The sequence below is a fragment of the Oncorhynchus mykiss genome, chromosome 22 (genome assembly GCF_013265735.2).
Source record: "Oncorhynchus mykiss isolate Arlee chromosome 22, USDA_OmykA_1.1, whole genome shotgun sequence".
NCBI classification, from domain to species: domain Eukaryota; kingdom Metazoa; phylum Chordata; class Actinopteri; order Salmoniformes; family Salmonidae; genus Oncorhynchus; species Oncorhynchus mykiss.
In genome coordinates this window covers 513,388-531,246 of record NC_048586.1, presented here as the reverse complement: position 1 = coordinate 531,246, position 17,859 = coordinate 513,388, and the positions used below count along the sequence as shown (strand labels likewise).

Here is a 17,859-nt window from a genome sequence, read left to right as displayed (position 1 = left end):
AGTTGTTGCCATCCTGTACCTGTCCTGCAGGTGTGATGTTCAGATGTTTCGATCCTGTCCGATCAGCGGTCTGTTCTGTCTCCCTGTAGCGCTGTCTTAGGCGTCTCACAGTACGGACATTGCAATTTATTGCCCTGGACACATCTTCAGTCCTCATGCCTCCTTGCAGCATGCATAAGGCACGTTAACACAGATGAGCAGGGACCCTGGGCATCTTTTTGTGGTGTTTTTCAGAGTCCGTAGAAATACTTTTTTAGTGTGTCAAGTTTTCATAACTGTGACCTTAATTGCCTACCATCTGTAAGCGGTTAGTGTCTTAATGACCGTTCCACAGGTGCATGTTCATTAATTGTTTATGGTTCATTGAACAAGCATGGGAAACAGTGTTTAAACCCTTTACAATGAAGATCTGTGAAGTTATTTTGATTTTTACAAATTATCTTTGAAAGACAGGGTCCTGAAAAAGGTCAGTTTATTTTTTTGCTGAGTTTATTAGGCTATTTGTATTACTGGGCTATATCAGCGAATATGCTAGACGTAGCTTGAAGAGAGCATAGTTCGAGTTTCTCATGAGCTATTTTTATAGCCTACCCTTTAGGAGTGGGATGATTTTCAAACAGAGAAATATGGGTGATACATTTTTATTTCTAGGCAATGTAGTAAACTATAGCCCAATCATATTTCGGAAGTACATTTCCTTGGAAAGATAACTGCTCCGTGCTTTTCCGCCCACGTATCTCGCACGTATGGCTACTGAACTTGAGGCAGCAAGAATGATGACAGCGGCACTTGCTATGTTTTGCATACAGGATATAGCCTATTTTTAGGAGGACGATTTGCAGGAAGACAAATAAATGGGTAATCAATACTGAAACGGAAAAGGCACAATGCTCGCACACCATAGTAGCCTTACCTACAGAAAATGCATTTTCCTTTTCAATGATGATTACATTTTTTGATTGCACCTCGACTCTTTCCGTCATCAATATTTATTTACAGACACCGTAGTAATCTAAAGTCTAATCAAATTTCCTATTTGAGTTAACTGCCACGAGATTCTCTGCCCATGTGGGCAAGCTACTCTATTTCAATGATACCACATATACTAGGCGCACTTGAACTCTCACACCCAACTAGGAGAGGAAAGGTAGGCTACCGTTAAAGCAGCAAAAAATGTGTGCTTTTAACACAATAGGTAGGCTTAGGCTAATGCATACAAAGTAGAAAGACAAACTGCTAACCACATAGCAGCAATGGAGCCTCTAATTTCAGCCACACAAGTGGATACAATGAATTTAAAATCATCAAGGATAACAGAAAAGGTTTAACAATGTCATAACTCCTAAACCTAGTCCAATATAAAAACAATAATTTCATCAATAATACACAAGTATCAGACGATCCAGGGTCAAGTTCATTATGCACTAAATGGAATAAAACGGACTGAATAAAAAAGGTTAAAAACAGCTTTCCGTTGTATCCCCTAATGAACACAACCCCGGTATCTGTTGGTCTGCACTTGGGTCTCAGACAGCTTCCGTGGTCTCACCTAGTCTCTTTTCTACCAACCTTCATAAGGTCGAGCTAGCTACCACAAAACTTAATGGGCCAGATCTAGCTTGAACCTAGTCCTGGTTTAAAAATCATTCTCCATTTAAATAAACCTTATTAGTCCAGTACTAGGCTTAATATAATATGGGTCCCGGGAAACGGCCCTATCTCCTATGGGATTTAGTCTCACTTGGCTCATGGCCTCGTAGCCAGACTGCACACTGATGTTGAAGCTCTCCTCGCTGTCGCCGTCATCTGACTTGGACAGGATGTTGTTGATGTGGTGGAACACATTGCTCTGGTGCAGGAACTGGTGGTCAGACTGCTTGAACTTCAAACTCCAACACCTGATAGATAGATGGGGAAAGACTCCGGGTCAAGGTTGAATTACGCGCTCACATTGATCAGTAAAGTGGTAGCTAAGTTGGAGGATTTTTAAAAAATGTTTTAAATGATTTTTGTACCTTTTATTTAACCTTTATTTAACTAGGCAAGTCCGTTAAGAACAAATTCTTATTTACAATGACATCCTACCCCGGCCAAACCCGGACCAATTGTGCACCACCCTATGGGACTCCCAATCACCGCTGTGTCACTCGGGAGCCCGAGTGGAGGATGGTGCTAGCAACACCAGGGTTGTGGGTTAAATTTCTGCATGGGCCATGTATACAGAATATGTGTCACATGTTGGCCACTATGAATAAAAGAGTGTCTGCTAAACGACCATATACCAAACCTATTCAATCAGACACTGAAAGAGAAGTTCATGACTTATTTTGCACAGGTGCTTTGTTGCCGTTTTTTTGTGGGACTGAAAAATTGCTCGGAATGTGAAAGAGCGTTATTAAAAGGATCTGACCCTTTTTTTTCAATTTTCGCCAAAAATGATATACCCAAATCTAACTGCCTGTAGCTCAGGACCTGAAGCAAGGATATGCATATTCTTGATACCATTTGAAAGGAAATGTGGAAATGTGAAATTAATGTAGGATAATATAACACATTAGATTTGGTAAAAGATAATACAAACTAAAAATCATGCGTTTTCAATGCGTTTTTTGGTTCCATCATCTTTGAAATGCCAGAGAACGGCCATAATATAGGAGTCAGGGCGCAATTTAGATTTTGGCCACTAGATGGCAGGAGTGGGTGCAAAGTTTCAGATTGATCCAGTGAAGCATTGCAATACTGCACAATATTTTCTATCTGCCCAAATGTGCCGAATTGGTCAATTGAACATAAATTCTGTATTACCATATCATTTTTCTTAAGTTTACACACTCACAGGAATGTCATACATGACGGATCATTAGCTTATGCACTAACTTTCACACATCTAGATGGCCAGGCAGGTGGTTGTGGAGCCAGAGACTGCAGGGTTTCAAACTGTAAAACCCAATTCCTACATTTGAATATAAAAAATTGATTTTATCAAACAAAACTGTTACATTTTATCTTTGGGACCCTCAGGATGACAAATCAGAGCAAGATTACTGAATGTAAGTACATTATTTACCTTCAGAGGTGAATGTATCAAACCATTAGCCCGTGAAAAGCTGTTGTTCACTCTCCTCAAACAATAGCATGGTATTTTTTCACTGTAATAGCTACTGTAAATTGGGCAATGCAGTTAGATTAACAGGAAGTTAAGCTTTCTACCCATATAAGTCATTCTAGTCACATTAGCATCAACCGTCTCGGTATAGGGAAATCGATCACGTAGAGGTTAAAAAGTGAAAAAAGCGGTGGTGAATATTATAGGGCCTTATTCATATATATACAGAAAGGGATTTGACCTTTTAAAGATATCTTCCCTTAGTTTTAGTGTTATTACAAGATAATATGCTCTGTTCCAAGTGTATGGTGGATAATAGGGTTAAATAATTTAGGGCAGGTTTGAGTTGAAAGTGGAGGTAAACTTTGAGCAACAGGGCCATCGTACCTGAGGGCCATCTGCTGCAGGGAGCTGCCACTAGGAAGTGACATCATGAGGTCAGAGATGGTCTGGAGGAGGCGGTGGAAGGTGTGGGGGAGGGGGTGGGCGGCTTCCCCGGCAATCACAATGTCAGACAGCGGGTGCTCACACACAGCCAGGTCTCTCTCCTTTGTGTACGAAGAAAACATAATGGAAAATAAGCTAAAAACACAGGGACGCAATGACTACAAACGTACATGTATACTTAACAAAAACAAACGCAATATGAAACAATTTCAAAGATTTTACAGAGTTACAGTTCATATAACGAAATAAGTAAATTGAAATGAATTAATCATGTGAAATGACTGGGAATAGGGCCTGATTAATTCATTTAAATTACAGTATACATCTGTTTTAGTTCAGTTGACAAAAAAACCATCTGAATATTTTGTACTGGTACCTCAAAAGCCTTTTTTATTCAGGTTTGTCTCATTGAGATTATCTATTTAGCAAGAGACCTGTTGAAGAAAGCGGCAATAAAATTAACCTCCCCCCACCACTTCGCTCCTGAATTCTTAATCAAACATCACCTGCTCCATCACAATTTTCTTGTTCCCGGGGGCTTTGTTTTCTTCCTCCTCCTCTTCCTTGGGTTCAAAGGGTGACGGGGTGAGGGAGGCGACAAAGTGCCACAGGATGTCGTGCAGCGAGGTGGTCTGGATCACGTTACACAGCAGCCAGTTGAACGCCTGAGGAGGGGGAGTGGCTTTCACTCACTTCAGAAAACAGTCCTTTACATTTCAAAGACCTGAAGCAATGTATTCATTTACTTTCATATAAAAGTACCAAAAACCAACCATGTACAAAGGTTGACCCCTAACCTAACCTTTTAAATATATATATTGTTTTTAATTTAACTAGGCAAGTCAGTTAAGAACAAATTCTTATTTACAATGACGGCCTTCCTCGGCCAAACCCGGACAACACTGGGCCAATTGAGCGCTGCCCTATGGGACTCCCAAACACGGCCGGATGTGAAACAGCCTGGATTTGAAACAGGGATTGTAGTGACGCCTCTTGCACCGAGATGCAGTGCCTTAAACCGCTGCGCCACTCGGGAGCAACCTTAACAATACATTTTCAGATCAGTTTCTCATCTCAGATACTACACATTTGTCCTTTCTAACAAGGCCGTCTAGCGACTACTGAGGTACCTCAAAAGGAGGATAATCACGTTAGCATTTGAGGTAATGCTAACTGTTGAATGTTAATGTAAGCATGAACTTGGCACTTCAGGCAGCGTGACACATTTTCTGATGGGAAATGCTTACTGTCCACCATCTTGTATATGACTATCTTTGACATATCTCCATGGCCAGCTAGTGTTAGCATTCCAAGGGAGCTTGACACATTTTCTGATGGGACATGCTAAAATGCCAACTGTTATGTGCACGAGTATCTCTTTGACGGACATTACCTCCATGGCGAAGACCCTGCAGGCAGACTTGCGCAGGGCGTGCTTCATGGCCACCTCCAAACCCTCCAGGTCATGGTGCTGAATGACGAAGGCCAGGACAGGCCACTGGAAGTTCCTCTCGCCCTTACTGAGGGATCCGTGGGCCGAGATGAGACGGGACAGTTCCGGGGAGGGGTGGCGCAACAGAGAAGAGCCCACATCTGGAGGGGAGGACAGTGCTACAAATATATAAATTAAAGCAGCAAGCAGCAATGCCTTGGTTCAAGCTGTGGGCCAACTGTGCCACCATCAGGACAAATTGGACACATCGCCCTAGGATTAGCTAATTCTGTACTCCAAACCACACTTGACAAATATCCAAACTCCTAATCAAACAAATTGTGCAATGTGCCTTTGATGTATTTTTAGACAATTTGCATGTTAGCTGATGTTAACTCCTTCTCCTCTCCAGGAGCGCTGGACTGATTGGCACCAAATTTGCAAGAACCCGCCCAGTTCATTGGTTAATGGTGTTTGAAATTTTAGCCTAGGAAATGTTGCGTTGGGAGACATCAACTTTCGTGCAGATCGGTCATTCGGTACAAGAGGATTAGCGTTTTGAGTGTTTTTCCCAAAACATTAAATTGAGGAAAATCAATAATGGTGGACTTTATGAGATTGAGGCATATTTTTTCCTTGTGAAGAGAGGGACCTATGTAACACTTAAAAAAAAAAAAACTCTAGCACACAGTGAGGAGTGTGACCTTGCAAAATGGCCTGGTGTCAAGAAGGGCAGCAAAGAAGCCACTTCTCTCCAGGAAAAACATTAGGGACAGACTGATACAGGGATTGGACTGCTGAGGACTGGGGTAAAGTCATTTTCTCTGACGAATCCTCTTTCCGAATGTTTGGGGCATCCGGAAAAAAGCTTGTCTGGAGAAGACAAGGTGAGCGCTACCATCAGTCCTGTGTCATGCCAACAGTAAAGCATCCTGAGACCATTCATGTGTGGGGTTGCTTCTCAGCCAAGAAGGGAGTGGGCTCACTCACAATTTTGCCTAAGAACACAGCCATGAATAAAGAATGGTACCAACACATCCTCCGAGAGCAACTTCTCCCAACCATCCAGGAACAGTTTGGTGATGAACAATGCCTCTTCCAGCATTATGGAGCATCTTGCCATAAGGAAAAGTGAGTGGCTCGGGGAACAAAACATTGATATTTTGGGTCCATGGCCAGGAAACTCCCCAGACCTTAATCCCATTGAGAGGCTAGTGGACAAACAAACCCCCACAAATTCTGACAAACTCCAAACATTGATTATGCAAGAATGGGCTGCCATCAGTCAGGATGTGGCCCAGAAGTTAATTAACAGCATGCCAGGGCGGATTGTAGAGGTCTTGAAAAAGAAGGGTCAACACTTTAAATATTGACTCTTTGCATCAACTTCATGTAATTCTCAATAAAAGGCTTGGACACTTATGAAATGCTTGTAATTGTATTCCACAGTAACATCTGACAAAAATATCTAAAGACACTGAAGCAGCAAACTGTGAAAATGTATATGTATATTCTCAAAAATGTTGGCCACGACTGTACAGTCAATGACACAATAGAAAAATATATGTACAGTGTGTGCAAATGTAGAAGATAAGGGAGTTAAGGCAATAAATAGGCCATAGAGCATAAATAATTACAATTTAGCATGAACACTGTAGTGATAGATGTGCAGACAATGATGTGCAAGTAGAGATTCTGGGGTGCAAAAGAGCAAGAGGATAAATAACAATATGGGGATGAGTTAGTTGGGTGTGCTATTTACAGATTCACTGTACCTGTACACAGCCATCGGTAAGCTGCTCTGACAGCTCATGCTTAAAGTTAGAGAGGGAAATAGAAGTCTCCAACTTCAGGGATTTTTGCAATTCGTTCCAGTCATTGGCAGCAGAAAACTGGAAGGAAAGGCGGCCGAAGGAAGTGTTGGCTTTGGGGATGACCAGTGAGATATACCTGCCGGAGCGTGTGCTACGGGTGGGTGTTGCTATTGTGACCTGTGAGCTGAGATAAGGCGGGGCTTTACCTAGCAAAGACTTATAGATGACCTGGAGCCAGTGGGTTTGGCGACAAATATGTAGCGAGGACCAGCCAACGAGGTCGCAGTGGTGGGTAGTATATGGGGCTTTGGTGACAAAACGGATGACACTGTGAAAGACTACATCCAGTTTCCTGAGTAGAGTGTTGGAAGCTATTTTGTAAATTACATCAACGAAGTCAAGGATCGGTAGGATGGTCAGTTTTACGAGGATATGTTTGGCAGCATGAGTGAAGGAGGCTTTGTTGAGAAATAGGAAGCCGATTCTAGATTTCATTTTGGATTGGAGATGCTTAAAGAGTCTGGAAGGAGAGTTTACAGTCTAACCAGACACCTAGGTATTTGCAGTTGTCCACATATTATAAGTCAGAACCATCCAGAGTAGTGATGCTAGTCGGGCGGGCGGGTGCGTGCAGTAATTGGTTGAAGAGCATGCATTTAGTTTTACTAGCATTTATTGAGTGTAGGGGGCAGAATTTTGATGTTTGGATGAAAAACGTACCCAAATGAAACTGCCTATTTCTTAGACCCAGAATCTAGAATATGCATATAATTGTCAGATTAGGATAGATAACACTCTAAAGTTTCCCAAACTGTCAAAATATTGTCTGCGAGTAGAACAGAACTGATATTGCAGGCAAAAACCTGAGGAAAATCCAACCAGGAAGTGCCTAAGAGAAACAAATCTCCCTGTTCCATTGCATGCCTTCCCTCCATTTAAAGGGATATCAACCAGATTCCTTTCCCTATGGCTTCCACATGGTGTGAACAGTCTTTAGACATAGTTTCAGCCTTTTATTCTGAAAAATGAGCGAGAACAATCACATCGCGTCAGAGGATGGCTGGGTGCCAGCAGAGTTTTGCATGCACAACAGCTTGGAGCAGACATTTTCTCTCTCTCTGCTATCGAAAAAGCTACGGTCAGGTTCAAATATTATCGATTATTTATTGTAAAAACAACCTGAGGATTGATTATAAAAAACGTTTGACATGTTTCTACGAACTTTACGGATACTATTTGGAATTTTCATCTGCCCGTCATGACCTGCACGAGCCTGTGGATTTCTGAACAAAACGTGCCAATCAAATGGAGGTTTTTGGATATAAAAATAATCTTAATCGAACAAAAGGAACATTTATTGTGTAACTGGGAGTCTCGTGAGTGCAAACATCCGAAGATCAAAAGGTATGCGATGAATTTTATTGCTTTTCTGACTTTAGTGACCTATCTACTTTGCTGCAAGCTGTTTGTAATATTTTGTCTGCTGAGAGAGATGTCCTAACATAAACGCTTGGATAGCTTTTGCTGTAAATCTTTTTTTTAATCTGACACGCCAGGTGGATTAACAACAAGCTAAGCTGTGTTTTGCTATATTGCACTTGTGATTTCATGAAAATGTGATATTTTTAGTAATTTAATTTGGAGCTCTGCAATTCAGCGGATGTTGACGAAAATGATCCCGCTAACGGGATGGGTGCGCCAAGAAGTTAAAAGCAGTTGGAGGCCACGGAAGGAGTGTTGTATGGCATTGAAGCTCGTTTGGAGGTTTGTTAACACAGTGTCCGAAGAAGGGCCAGATGTAGATGTATACAGAATGGGTTCGTCTGCGTAGAGGTACATCATTGATGTATACAGAGAAAGGAGTCGGCCCGAGAATTTAACCATGTGGCACCCCCATAGAGACTGCCAGAGGATCGGACAACAGACCCTCAGATTTGACACACAACTCTGTCTTAGAAGTAGTTGGTGAAACAGGCAAGGCAGTCAATTGAGAAACCAAGGCTGTCGAGTCTGCCAAAAAGAATGATGTGATTGACAAAGTCGAAAGCCTTGGCCAGGTCGATGAAGACGGCTGCACAGTAATGTATTTTATCAAATCGTTTAGGACCTTGAGCGTGGCTGAGGTGCACCCATGACCAGCTCGGAAACCAGATTGCAAAGCGGAGAAGGTCCGGTGGGATTCGAAATGGTCGGTGATCTGTTTGTCAACTTGGCTTACAAAGATTTTTTATAAAGGCAGGGCAGGATGGATATAGGTCTATAACAGTTGGGGTCTACAGTGTCTCCCGCTTTGAAGAGGGGTATGACCACGGCAGCTTTCCAATCTTTTGGGGATCTCAGACGATACGAAAGAGGTTGAATAGGCTAGTAATAGGGGCTGTAACAATTTCGGCGGATAATTTTTTAGAAAGAGAGGGTCCAAATTGTCTAGCCGACTGATTTGTAGGGATCCAGATTTTGTAGCTCTTTCAGAATATCAGCTGTCTGGATTTGGGTGAAGGAGAAGCAGGGGGGCAAGTTGCTGTTGGGGGTGCTGAGCTGTTGGGGTAGCCAGGTGGAAAGCTTGGCCAGCCGTAGTAAAATGCCTATTGAAATTATCGATTATAGTAGATAGATCGGTGGTTCTAGCCAGCTGGGAGGAGGTGCTCTCATTCTCCATGGACTTTACGTTGTCCCAAAACTTTTTGGAATTAGTGCTACAGGATGCACATTTCTGTTTGAAAAAGCTAGCTTTAGCTTTACTAACTGACTGAGTATATTGGTTGGACTTCCCTGAAAAGTTGCATATCGCGGGGGCTATTTGATGCAGAACGCCACAGGATGTTTTAGTGCTGGTCAGAAAATGTTACAGTTGGGGATGGAAATTTCAGTATTTTTGGTGGCTTTCCTAAGCCATGATTCAGACACGCATAAGACATCAGGGTTGGCGAAGTGTGCTAAAGCAGTGAATAAAACAAACTTAGGGAGGAGGCTTCTAATGTTAACATGCATGAAACCAAGGCTTTTACGGTTAAAGAGGTCAACAAATGAGAGCGCCTGTGGAATGGGAGTGGGGCTAGGCACTGCAGGGCCTGGGTTAACCATTACATCACCAGAGGAGAAGTAGGATGAGGGTAAAGGCTATAAGAACTGGTTGTCTAGTACATTGGTACTGGGTGCTACAGGGGTTAACCTCTACATCACCAGAGGAGGGGTAGGATGAGGGTAAAGGCTATACGAACTGGTTGTCTAGTACATTGGTACTGGGGGCTGCAGGGGTTAACCTCTACATCACCAGAGGAGGGGTAGGATGAGGGTAAAGGCTATAATAACTGGTTGTCTAGTAAATCGGTACTGGGGGCTGGAGGGGTTAACCTCTACATCACCAGAGGAGAGGTAGGATGAGGGTAAAGGCTATAAGAACTGGTTGTCAAAGTTTTGTCTCTGGAGGCACCAGTTAAGCCAGGGGAGGTCACCGCATGTGTGGGGGGTGGAACAAAAGGGCTATCAAAGGCATATTGGGCAGGGCTGGGGGCTCTACAGTGAAATAAGCCAATAATCACTAACCGAAACAGTAATAGATGAGGCATCTTGACATTAGGGAGAGGCATGTGCAGCTGAGTGATCATAGAGTCCAATGAGTAGCACTAGATGAGTCAGGGAGACAATTCAGTGGTCGTTACTACGCTTTGGCGAGCTGGAGACACGGTGATTCAGACAGCTTGCGGGCCGGGATTAGCAGATGGGCATCTGGCGACATCGCAACGGAAGAGCCTGTTGAAACCCCCTCGGATGGTTACGTCGGCAGACCAGTCGTGATGGATCGGGGGGTTCTGTGTCGGCAGTCAAGGGGTCCAGGCCAATTGGCAAAATAGGTATTGTAGCCCAAGAACTGGCTGGTGGATCTCTTTGGCTAGCCGGGAGATGGGCCTAGCTCCAGGCTAAACGGTGCTTGCGTCGGGACAGGGACGTTAGCCAGGAGTAGGTACTCGGATAGCAGCTAGCTAGCTACGATGATCTGGTGTAAAGGTTCAGAGCTTGAGGTTGGAATCCGGAGATATGGTAGGGAAAAAGCAGTCCGATATGCTCTGGGTTGATATCGCGCTATGCAGACTGGCAGGAATCGACCGGGCTGAGGCTGGCTGACGTCCGAGTTTACAGTGATGACCACAAGCAGTGGATAACTGACTTCTAGCTAGTAAGCTGGCTAGTTCCTGATGTGGGTTCCAGTTATAAACTATAAAAATAGCAGATCCGTACCACATTGAGTGAGGCGGGTTGCAGGAAGTATTTTCAGTCCGTAGATGGAAAGTGAGATATATACACGGGACAGGACAAGACTAAAAGACATGTCCGACTGCTATGCCATCTTGGCATACAACAAACCCTGATTCGTCAGTCGGATTGCCAGATGGTGAAGTGTGATTCATCACTCCAGAGAACCCGTTTCCACTGCTCCAGAGTCCAATGGCGGTGAGCTTTACACCACTCCAGCCGACGCTTGGCATTGCACATGCTGATCTTAGGCTTGTGTGCGGCTGCTCGGCCATGGAAACCCATTTCATGAAGCTCCCAACGAACGATTATTGTGCTGACGTTGCTTCCAGAGGAGGTTTGGAACGTGGTAGTGAGTGCTTTAACTGAAGAAAGATGCTTCATTCTGTGAGCTTGTGTGGCCTACCACTTTGCGGATGAGCCGTCGTTGCTCCTGGATGTTTCCACTTCATAGTAACAGCACTTACAGTTGACCGGAGCAGCTCTAGCAGAGCAGAAATGTGGCAAACTGACTTGTTGGAAAGGTGGCATCCTATGATGATACCACGTTGAAAGTCACTGAGCTCTTCAGGAGGGCCATTCTACTGTCAATGTTTGTCTATGGAGATTGTATGGCTGTTTGCTCGATTTTATATACCTGCCAGCAACAGGTGTGGCTGAAATAGCAGAATCCACTCATTTGAAGGGGTGTCCACATACTTTTGTATGTATAGTGTATTTTGGACCATTTCTAATGATGGACTGGACGGCCCCACATTTTGTTTGTAGCATTAATGGACATTCAAAATGGTGGAAATTCATCATGGTGTACCTTATGGGTTCTTGAGGTAAATTTGTTCCTTGTGAGAAGTGGGACCTACACACTGAATTTTCAGGACTCTAGGTCATAAGGGGTGAGGGGCACAACCTTTCAAAGTTTAAATTTCAATCGCCTGTTGGAGCACCACCTTGTGGCTAATTGTTATGGCATCGCATGAAAGGGTGTGGACTAAGGGCTTTTACTATCATGTCAAGTTGCACCCTCCTTGGCCTTACCATCTCACAGGAATTTGCATGTGAATTATCCTGGCAAGAAGAACCGGTATAATAATAATCCAGAAGAAACACAATAGGGCAGAGGTCACCAACCATTTCTGATGCAAGATCTACTTAATACAATGTCATGCAACATTAACTTGTTAAAAACAGAACTGTAGCAAATGAGGTTTGTGCAGTAGGATATAGACCAAATACATTATCACCGTATAGTGATTTTGCTTGAATTTCCTCTGCCAATGCATTGTTTTTTGGACCATTTTTCAAACATATTTAAACGTAAAAAATTGGTAGGCTATATCAGCTAACAGTTGTTGTATTACTTGTGAGGCACAGCTGAGTGAGCATACATCTAAATAATTAGCTTTTTATTTTACTGGGCTACTCGTGCCTGCATCTGAGGGAGAGAGCAGCAGACTGAGGGTTCGTCTCTCAACAACCCTCCGCTCTCCCTTTCCTCCACTGACCCAAAAAGGACACCGTCTTCCAGATGATGGCAAAACTCGAGTCGCACCGCTTTATTTCTGCCTCATGCACAAATTCATGTTGCTACTCCTATTAACATTTTCGCTGCAGAACCCCTAATAATAATAATAATAATAATAATAAGGGCGAAGGCCCTCTGGTCTGGTGGTTTAGGGGAAGGTTTACCCACCTGCATCCCCACTGTGGACTCCGCGTCTGGGCACGGCTTTGACCCTGGCCGGAGAGGCCAAGTGCTTCTTGTCATACTCAGAGGCCACTACAGAGTAAGACCTCTGGAACACCGTCCTCTTGGACAAGTCACTATCTGTGATTGGGCTGGTCTCTAGACTGCAAGACATGAACACAGAAATGTTGACCATCTATTTCACACTGATACAAGTCCCCCTCGCACACAGATATGACATACACTACAACCACATATAATAAACACAGACATAATCAGTCTGCTCAGCTCTACTCTCAAAAAGAGGTGTGTGTGTTACCTGGGTGGCATAGACTTCATGTTGCTCTCGGGCTCCACGAACACGTTGGGGCAGGCGTCGGGGGTGACTGAGATGTAGGGTGCAGGGACAGATGTGGAATGTAGGTACCTCATCTCATCCTGAAACAGGTTGTCATCCTGGTACCCACCAAAGTTCTCTGTGTGTTGCCTGGAAGAGGTGAGACAGGTTTACGTACCAATGCAGTTGAAATATTTTGGGTTTATTCATGTGGATGCTGCCTCAAAGCAAATAATTCCATGACTGTTTTCACTGTGTAATATGTCTATGAGATATGGATAAGACACTATACACAACCAAAATGTATGATCATCATCACTTCAACTAACGTTGCCACAGCGCTTTAAGTGTAATGCCATCCCAAAGGGCATAAAACCAAACGAGAAGGAGACTGTCTGGGAGGCAAAAATAAAAAGAGATTACCTTACATTTCTTCCCTCCCAATCTTTCCAGCGCTTTTCAATTTGATCATCATCACAATAGCTATCATTTACCTGGCCAGCATCTGCAGGTAGAGGCAGCCCATCTTGTTGGGCTTCTCGTCGGAGACGCCCTCCTTGAGGCTGGGCAGCAGGGAGTGAAGCGGGCGAGGCGGGTGGTGGCACAGCAGGCTGGGCTTGGCGGCGCTGCTTAGGGAAAGCAGGAAAAGGGCGTTGGCACGGATCACCTGGTGGGCCTCCATGGTGGGCAGCGCCCGCGGCATCTTCAACTGCAGGGGCTTCTTCCTCGACTGCTTCACCTCGATGTGTAGGGAGAGAGATTCAATTTAAGTGTTGGTTAAGAGGTCGAAGTTTGGGGAAACATAATGCATTGTATGACTTGTCACGAGCATATTACCAAGGTTGTTTATGAAAGCACATGGTTGAGTAAGGTTATCCTTTGAACTTTTACAGTGAGAAATAAATACATTGAGCATATTATGTTAGTGTTAAATCCTGATTGTTAAGGGCTTATGTTCGTTAACTATCCAAGTATTTGTTAAGTTCCCATAAGCTTGAAGAATTTTATGAAATTATTAACTTACGCAAATTTCTTAAATTATTATGTATGTGTAAAGATACAAAACATCTATTGAAGCGTTGAGCAGTACAGTACCTTTTCCCTGGTAGCAGTCTGCTTGTCTCTCAGGTACTTCTCCCTGCAGCGGTCACACACCAGGTACCAGGTACTTCCACCGATCCCTCCGTCTCCACAGTTTCCTGCCCAGCCCCCACAGAAGTGGCCGATACTGTTGTAGCCCTGGCCTCCCGCGTAGCGACCACAACCTGCCCAAAACACACCAGATGATGCTAAGATCCACAGACTTAAATAGAACACAGATACATGTATCTTATGCTAAGATCATATTGAGTAGTGCTGCTGTACGAACAGAGCTACAGTGTATACGGTGTCACGGGGTTAGCCACCATCCACCTCGGTATGAAGACATGTTCAGCTTTCTTTTCTTCCACACAATCAATAAAACAAAATAGGATTTTCATGTCTGACCTTTATATGTGAGAGGTAGGCTAACCTCGCACAGTGACATGGCATGTGTATTTCTAAACGTATGGAATAAAAGCAAACCCAACCTTGTTGATCTTACCTGGGTGGGCCTGCCTCATGTGGTAGGTGACAGGGTAGGGGTGCGACTCCCCACACAGCTCACAGATGGTGTCCTTCTCTGGTCCCCCGATGGCCAGCTGGGCCATCTCCCCAAACAGGTTCCCCCTGGGGCGCACCTCCGCCTGATCTCTTTTCTTCTTCTCCTTCTTGGACTTCTTAGTGTCCTTCTCATTCTCCTTTTTCTTCAAGATGGCACTGGAGCCCGGGCTGGGGAAAATCATGTTCTGGGTGGCTGCCTTGATGGTCGCCATGGAGATGTCCTCCCAGAATGCAACAAGGTGCTGGAGTGTGAGCGGCAGGATGGACTTGGCCCTCATGAAGGGATGAGTGGCCACCTTGTGGGAGACGGGCTCCCCCTTGCCGTCCCCGCACTTCTCGGTCAGTGGTGGCTCTTTGAGCATGGACAGGACCTTGTTCTTGTTGATGCTGCCCATCTTGGAGATGTCGGGCCCGTGTGGGGCAATGTTGAACATATTGAGGGCCGAAGATATCTCCAGCGAGTGGCGGTTCATCAGCTTGCTCTCCTTCTCCTCTTGGCCGCCCTGGCCACCCAGCGAGCTGCGGATGGGCGCGTGCTCCTTGGTCAGCTCCGGGTTGAACTTGAGGAACGAGGAGCAGGCCATGGCGTCGTGGACAATGCCCTCGTGCCAGAGGAACGCGGCGAAGACCGACCGGGCGCACTCTGCCACCGAGGGCGACATAGCCTGCTTGGTGGTCTCGGTGAGCCCTGATGAGCTCTCGCCCTTGAAGAGCGGGCCAGACTTGTCCTTCTTGGGGCGCACGTGGCGGCTGGAGGTCTTGCGGCTGACTTTTGCCGACGAGCGACTGCTCTCCAGCTCATCCTTGATGGGCACCTTGCAGATGCTGAAGTGTACCTTGGAAGAGCCCTCCTCTGTGTTGCTCACGTCAACGTTCTCATCATTTCCTTCATCATCGGAAAGAAGAGCAATAGACGTACACATCACCACCTCCCTGTGGAGGTCCTCCTGGGTCACATGGGGTGATGGGCTGCGGTTCTCCATGTTCATGTCACCTCCTTTGCTGCACCTGTCTTTGGGAGATAGTTTGGGTTTAGGCGAGGTGGACCTTCCCCTCAGTGGCTCTGAGGCGAGAGGGACCTTTTTCCGTAGGGTGTCCGGGTCCAGTGTGTACGAGTCCGACTTGGATCTCTCTCTGGGCGAGTCCAGCAAAGCCGTGGAGGGGCTGACTTTGGGAGGGAGGTTCTGGTCATGCTGGGGGGAGGAGGACCACGCCAAGGAGGTGCTAGAGGGGCTATACTTCCCCGAGGAGGAGGACAGGCCCTTCTGCTTGAGCGAAGAGGAGCGGGAGCCAGGGTTGGGCGATTCGGCGCGCAGCCCGGTGGAGTCACGATCACGCACTTCGGCCTTCCGCGCCTGCAGGGTGTTATGGTTGGGCGAGTGAGAGCGGCTATGAGAGTCTGACCGCAGCTTGGCCGTGTCTGACCTCAGGATCAGTGCCTCGCTGGCCGACAGGTCTTTGCTTTTGGAGTTGTCCGAGGAGCGTCCACCCTCCTGTTTTGGGGAGTGGCTTTTCTGTCGGTGTTTAGAGGCTAGTAGATAGGCACAAAATAGAAACAGTTATACTATAACTCATTGAGGTTTAGTGTAAAAGGCAGCACATCCAGTTTACTCAGAGTACAACACTCAACATCTAAGGGTCAAAACAAAACGGATTATGAAAGGGAAATAAAATGAAACGAATGGGAGGAAATGAAGAGAAGTCTGAAAAATGTTAAAATAAATAAGAAGCCTCAGACTGTGGAAAGTTGTCGACCATTTCACTTAAGTAAGTGACTGCAATTCAGAAGAGCCTTGAATGGCCTTGAAATAGTGACATACGTTTTCCAAATGATCTAAAATCAACCTATGCATGTCTGAAAGGTCTGTCCATCTATTCACTGAACATGGACAGAAGTAGCAAAAGGATCATGAAAAGCCCAGCCCAACACTGTCCCCCAGGCTAGGTATTATATAATTGGTCTTTAGAAAGTGTTCAGTCTGAAGGACTCATGCATTCTATATGTTACACACCCTTTTGCCTGAGAGAGAGAGATGAGAGAGCAGAACCATGCCCAGCTGCGGACATACTGCTTCCGTGCACACACTCATGAGAAGATGCAAGGCTGTGTGATGAAGAACCATCTACAGCGTAAAACACAGGACATGAATACAGGGACACCATCACAGTGAGGAGAAAGGAGGAGGGAGAGAGAACAGGTAAGGAAACACACCAGGAGGAGAAAGGAGGAGGGAGAGAGAACAGGTAAGGAAACCCCACAGGAGGAGAACGGAGGAGGGAGAGAGAACAGGTAAGGAAACCCCACAGGAGGAGAAAGGAGAAGGGAGAGAGAACAGGTAAGGAAACCCCACAGGAGGAGAAAGGAGAAGGGAGAGAGAACAGGTAAGGAATCACCACAGGACGAGAAAGGAGGAGGGAGAGAGAACAGGTAAGGAAACACCACAGGACGAGAAAAGAGGAGGGAGAGATAACAGGTAAGGAATCACCACAGGACGAGAAAGGAGGAGGGAGAGAGAACAGGTAAGGAAACACCACAGGACGAGAAAGGAGGAGGGAGAGAGAACAGGTAAGGAAACACACCACAGGAGGAGAAAGGAGGAGGGAGAGATAACAGGTAAGGAAACACACCAGGAGGAGAAAGGAGGAGGGAGAGAGAACAGGTAAGGAAACACCACAGGACGAGAAAGGAGGAGGGAGAGAGAACAGGTAAGGAATCACCACAGGAGGAGAAAGGAGGAGGGAGAGAGAACAGGTAAGGAAACCCCACAGGAGGAGAACGGAGGAGGGAGAGAGAACAGGTAAGGAAACACACCAGGAGAAGAAAGGAGAAGGGAGAGAGAACAGGTAAGGAATCACCACAGGATGAGAAAGGAGGAGGGAGAGAGAACAGGTAAGGAATCACCACAGGAGGAGAAAGGAGGAGGGAGAGATAACAGGTAAGGAATCACCACAGGACGAGAAAGGAGGAGGGAGAGAGAACAGGTAAGGAAACACCACAGGACGAGAAAAGAGGAGGGAGAGAGAACAGGTAAGGAATCACCACAGGAGGAGAAAGGAGGAGGGAGAGATAACAGGTAAGGAATCACCACAGGACGAGAAAGGAGGAGGGAGAGAGAACAGGTAAGGAAACACCACAGGACG

At 45.5% G+C, this 17,859-nt stretch overlaps 1 protein-coding gene across 8 annotated transcripts in view; it reads right to left on the bottom strand.

The window, feature by feature from the left end:
* The window catches only part of mycbp2 (MYC binding protein 2), a 294,316-nt gene that overhangs the window by 36,182 nt on the left and 240,275 nt on the right, over window positions 1-17,859 (bottom strand). For 5 of the 8 annotated variants that reach the window (XM_021578599.2, XM_021578604.2, XM_021578602.2 and 2 more), the window contains exons 53-61: window positions 14,660-16,249; window positions 14,170-14,339; window positions 13,569-13,813; window positions 13,057-13,224; window positions 12,744-12,901; window positions 4,947-5,164; window positions 4,060-4,218; window positions 3,494-3,654; window positions 1,742-1,898 (exon numbers count right to left, since the gene is read on the bottom strand). In XM_021578599.2, coding sequence (XP_021434274.2) covers window positions 1,742-1,898; window positions 3,494-3,654; window positions 4,060-4,218; window positions 4,947-5,164; window positions 12,744-12,901; window positions 13,057-13,224; window positions 13,569-13,813; window positions 14,170-14,339; window positions 14,660-16,249 — 3,026 coding nt within the window. The remainder of the gene's footprint in view (window positions 1-1,741; window positions 1,899-3,493; window positions 3,655-4,059; window positions 4,219-4,946; window positions 5,165-12,743; window positions 12,902-13,056; window positions 13,225-13,568; window positions 13,814-14,169; window positions 14,340-14,659; window positions 16,250-17,859) is intronic. The other 3 variants (XM_021578603.2, XM_021578605.2, XM_021578600.2) reach the window with 2 other exon arrangements.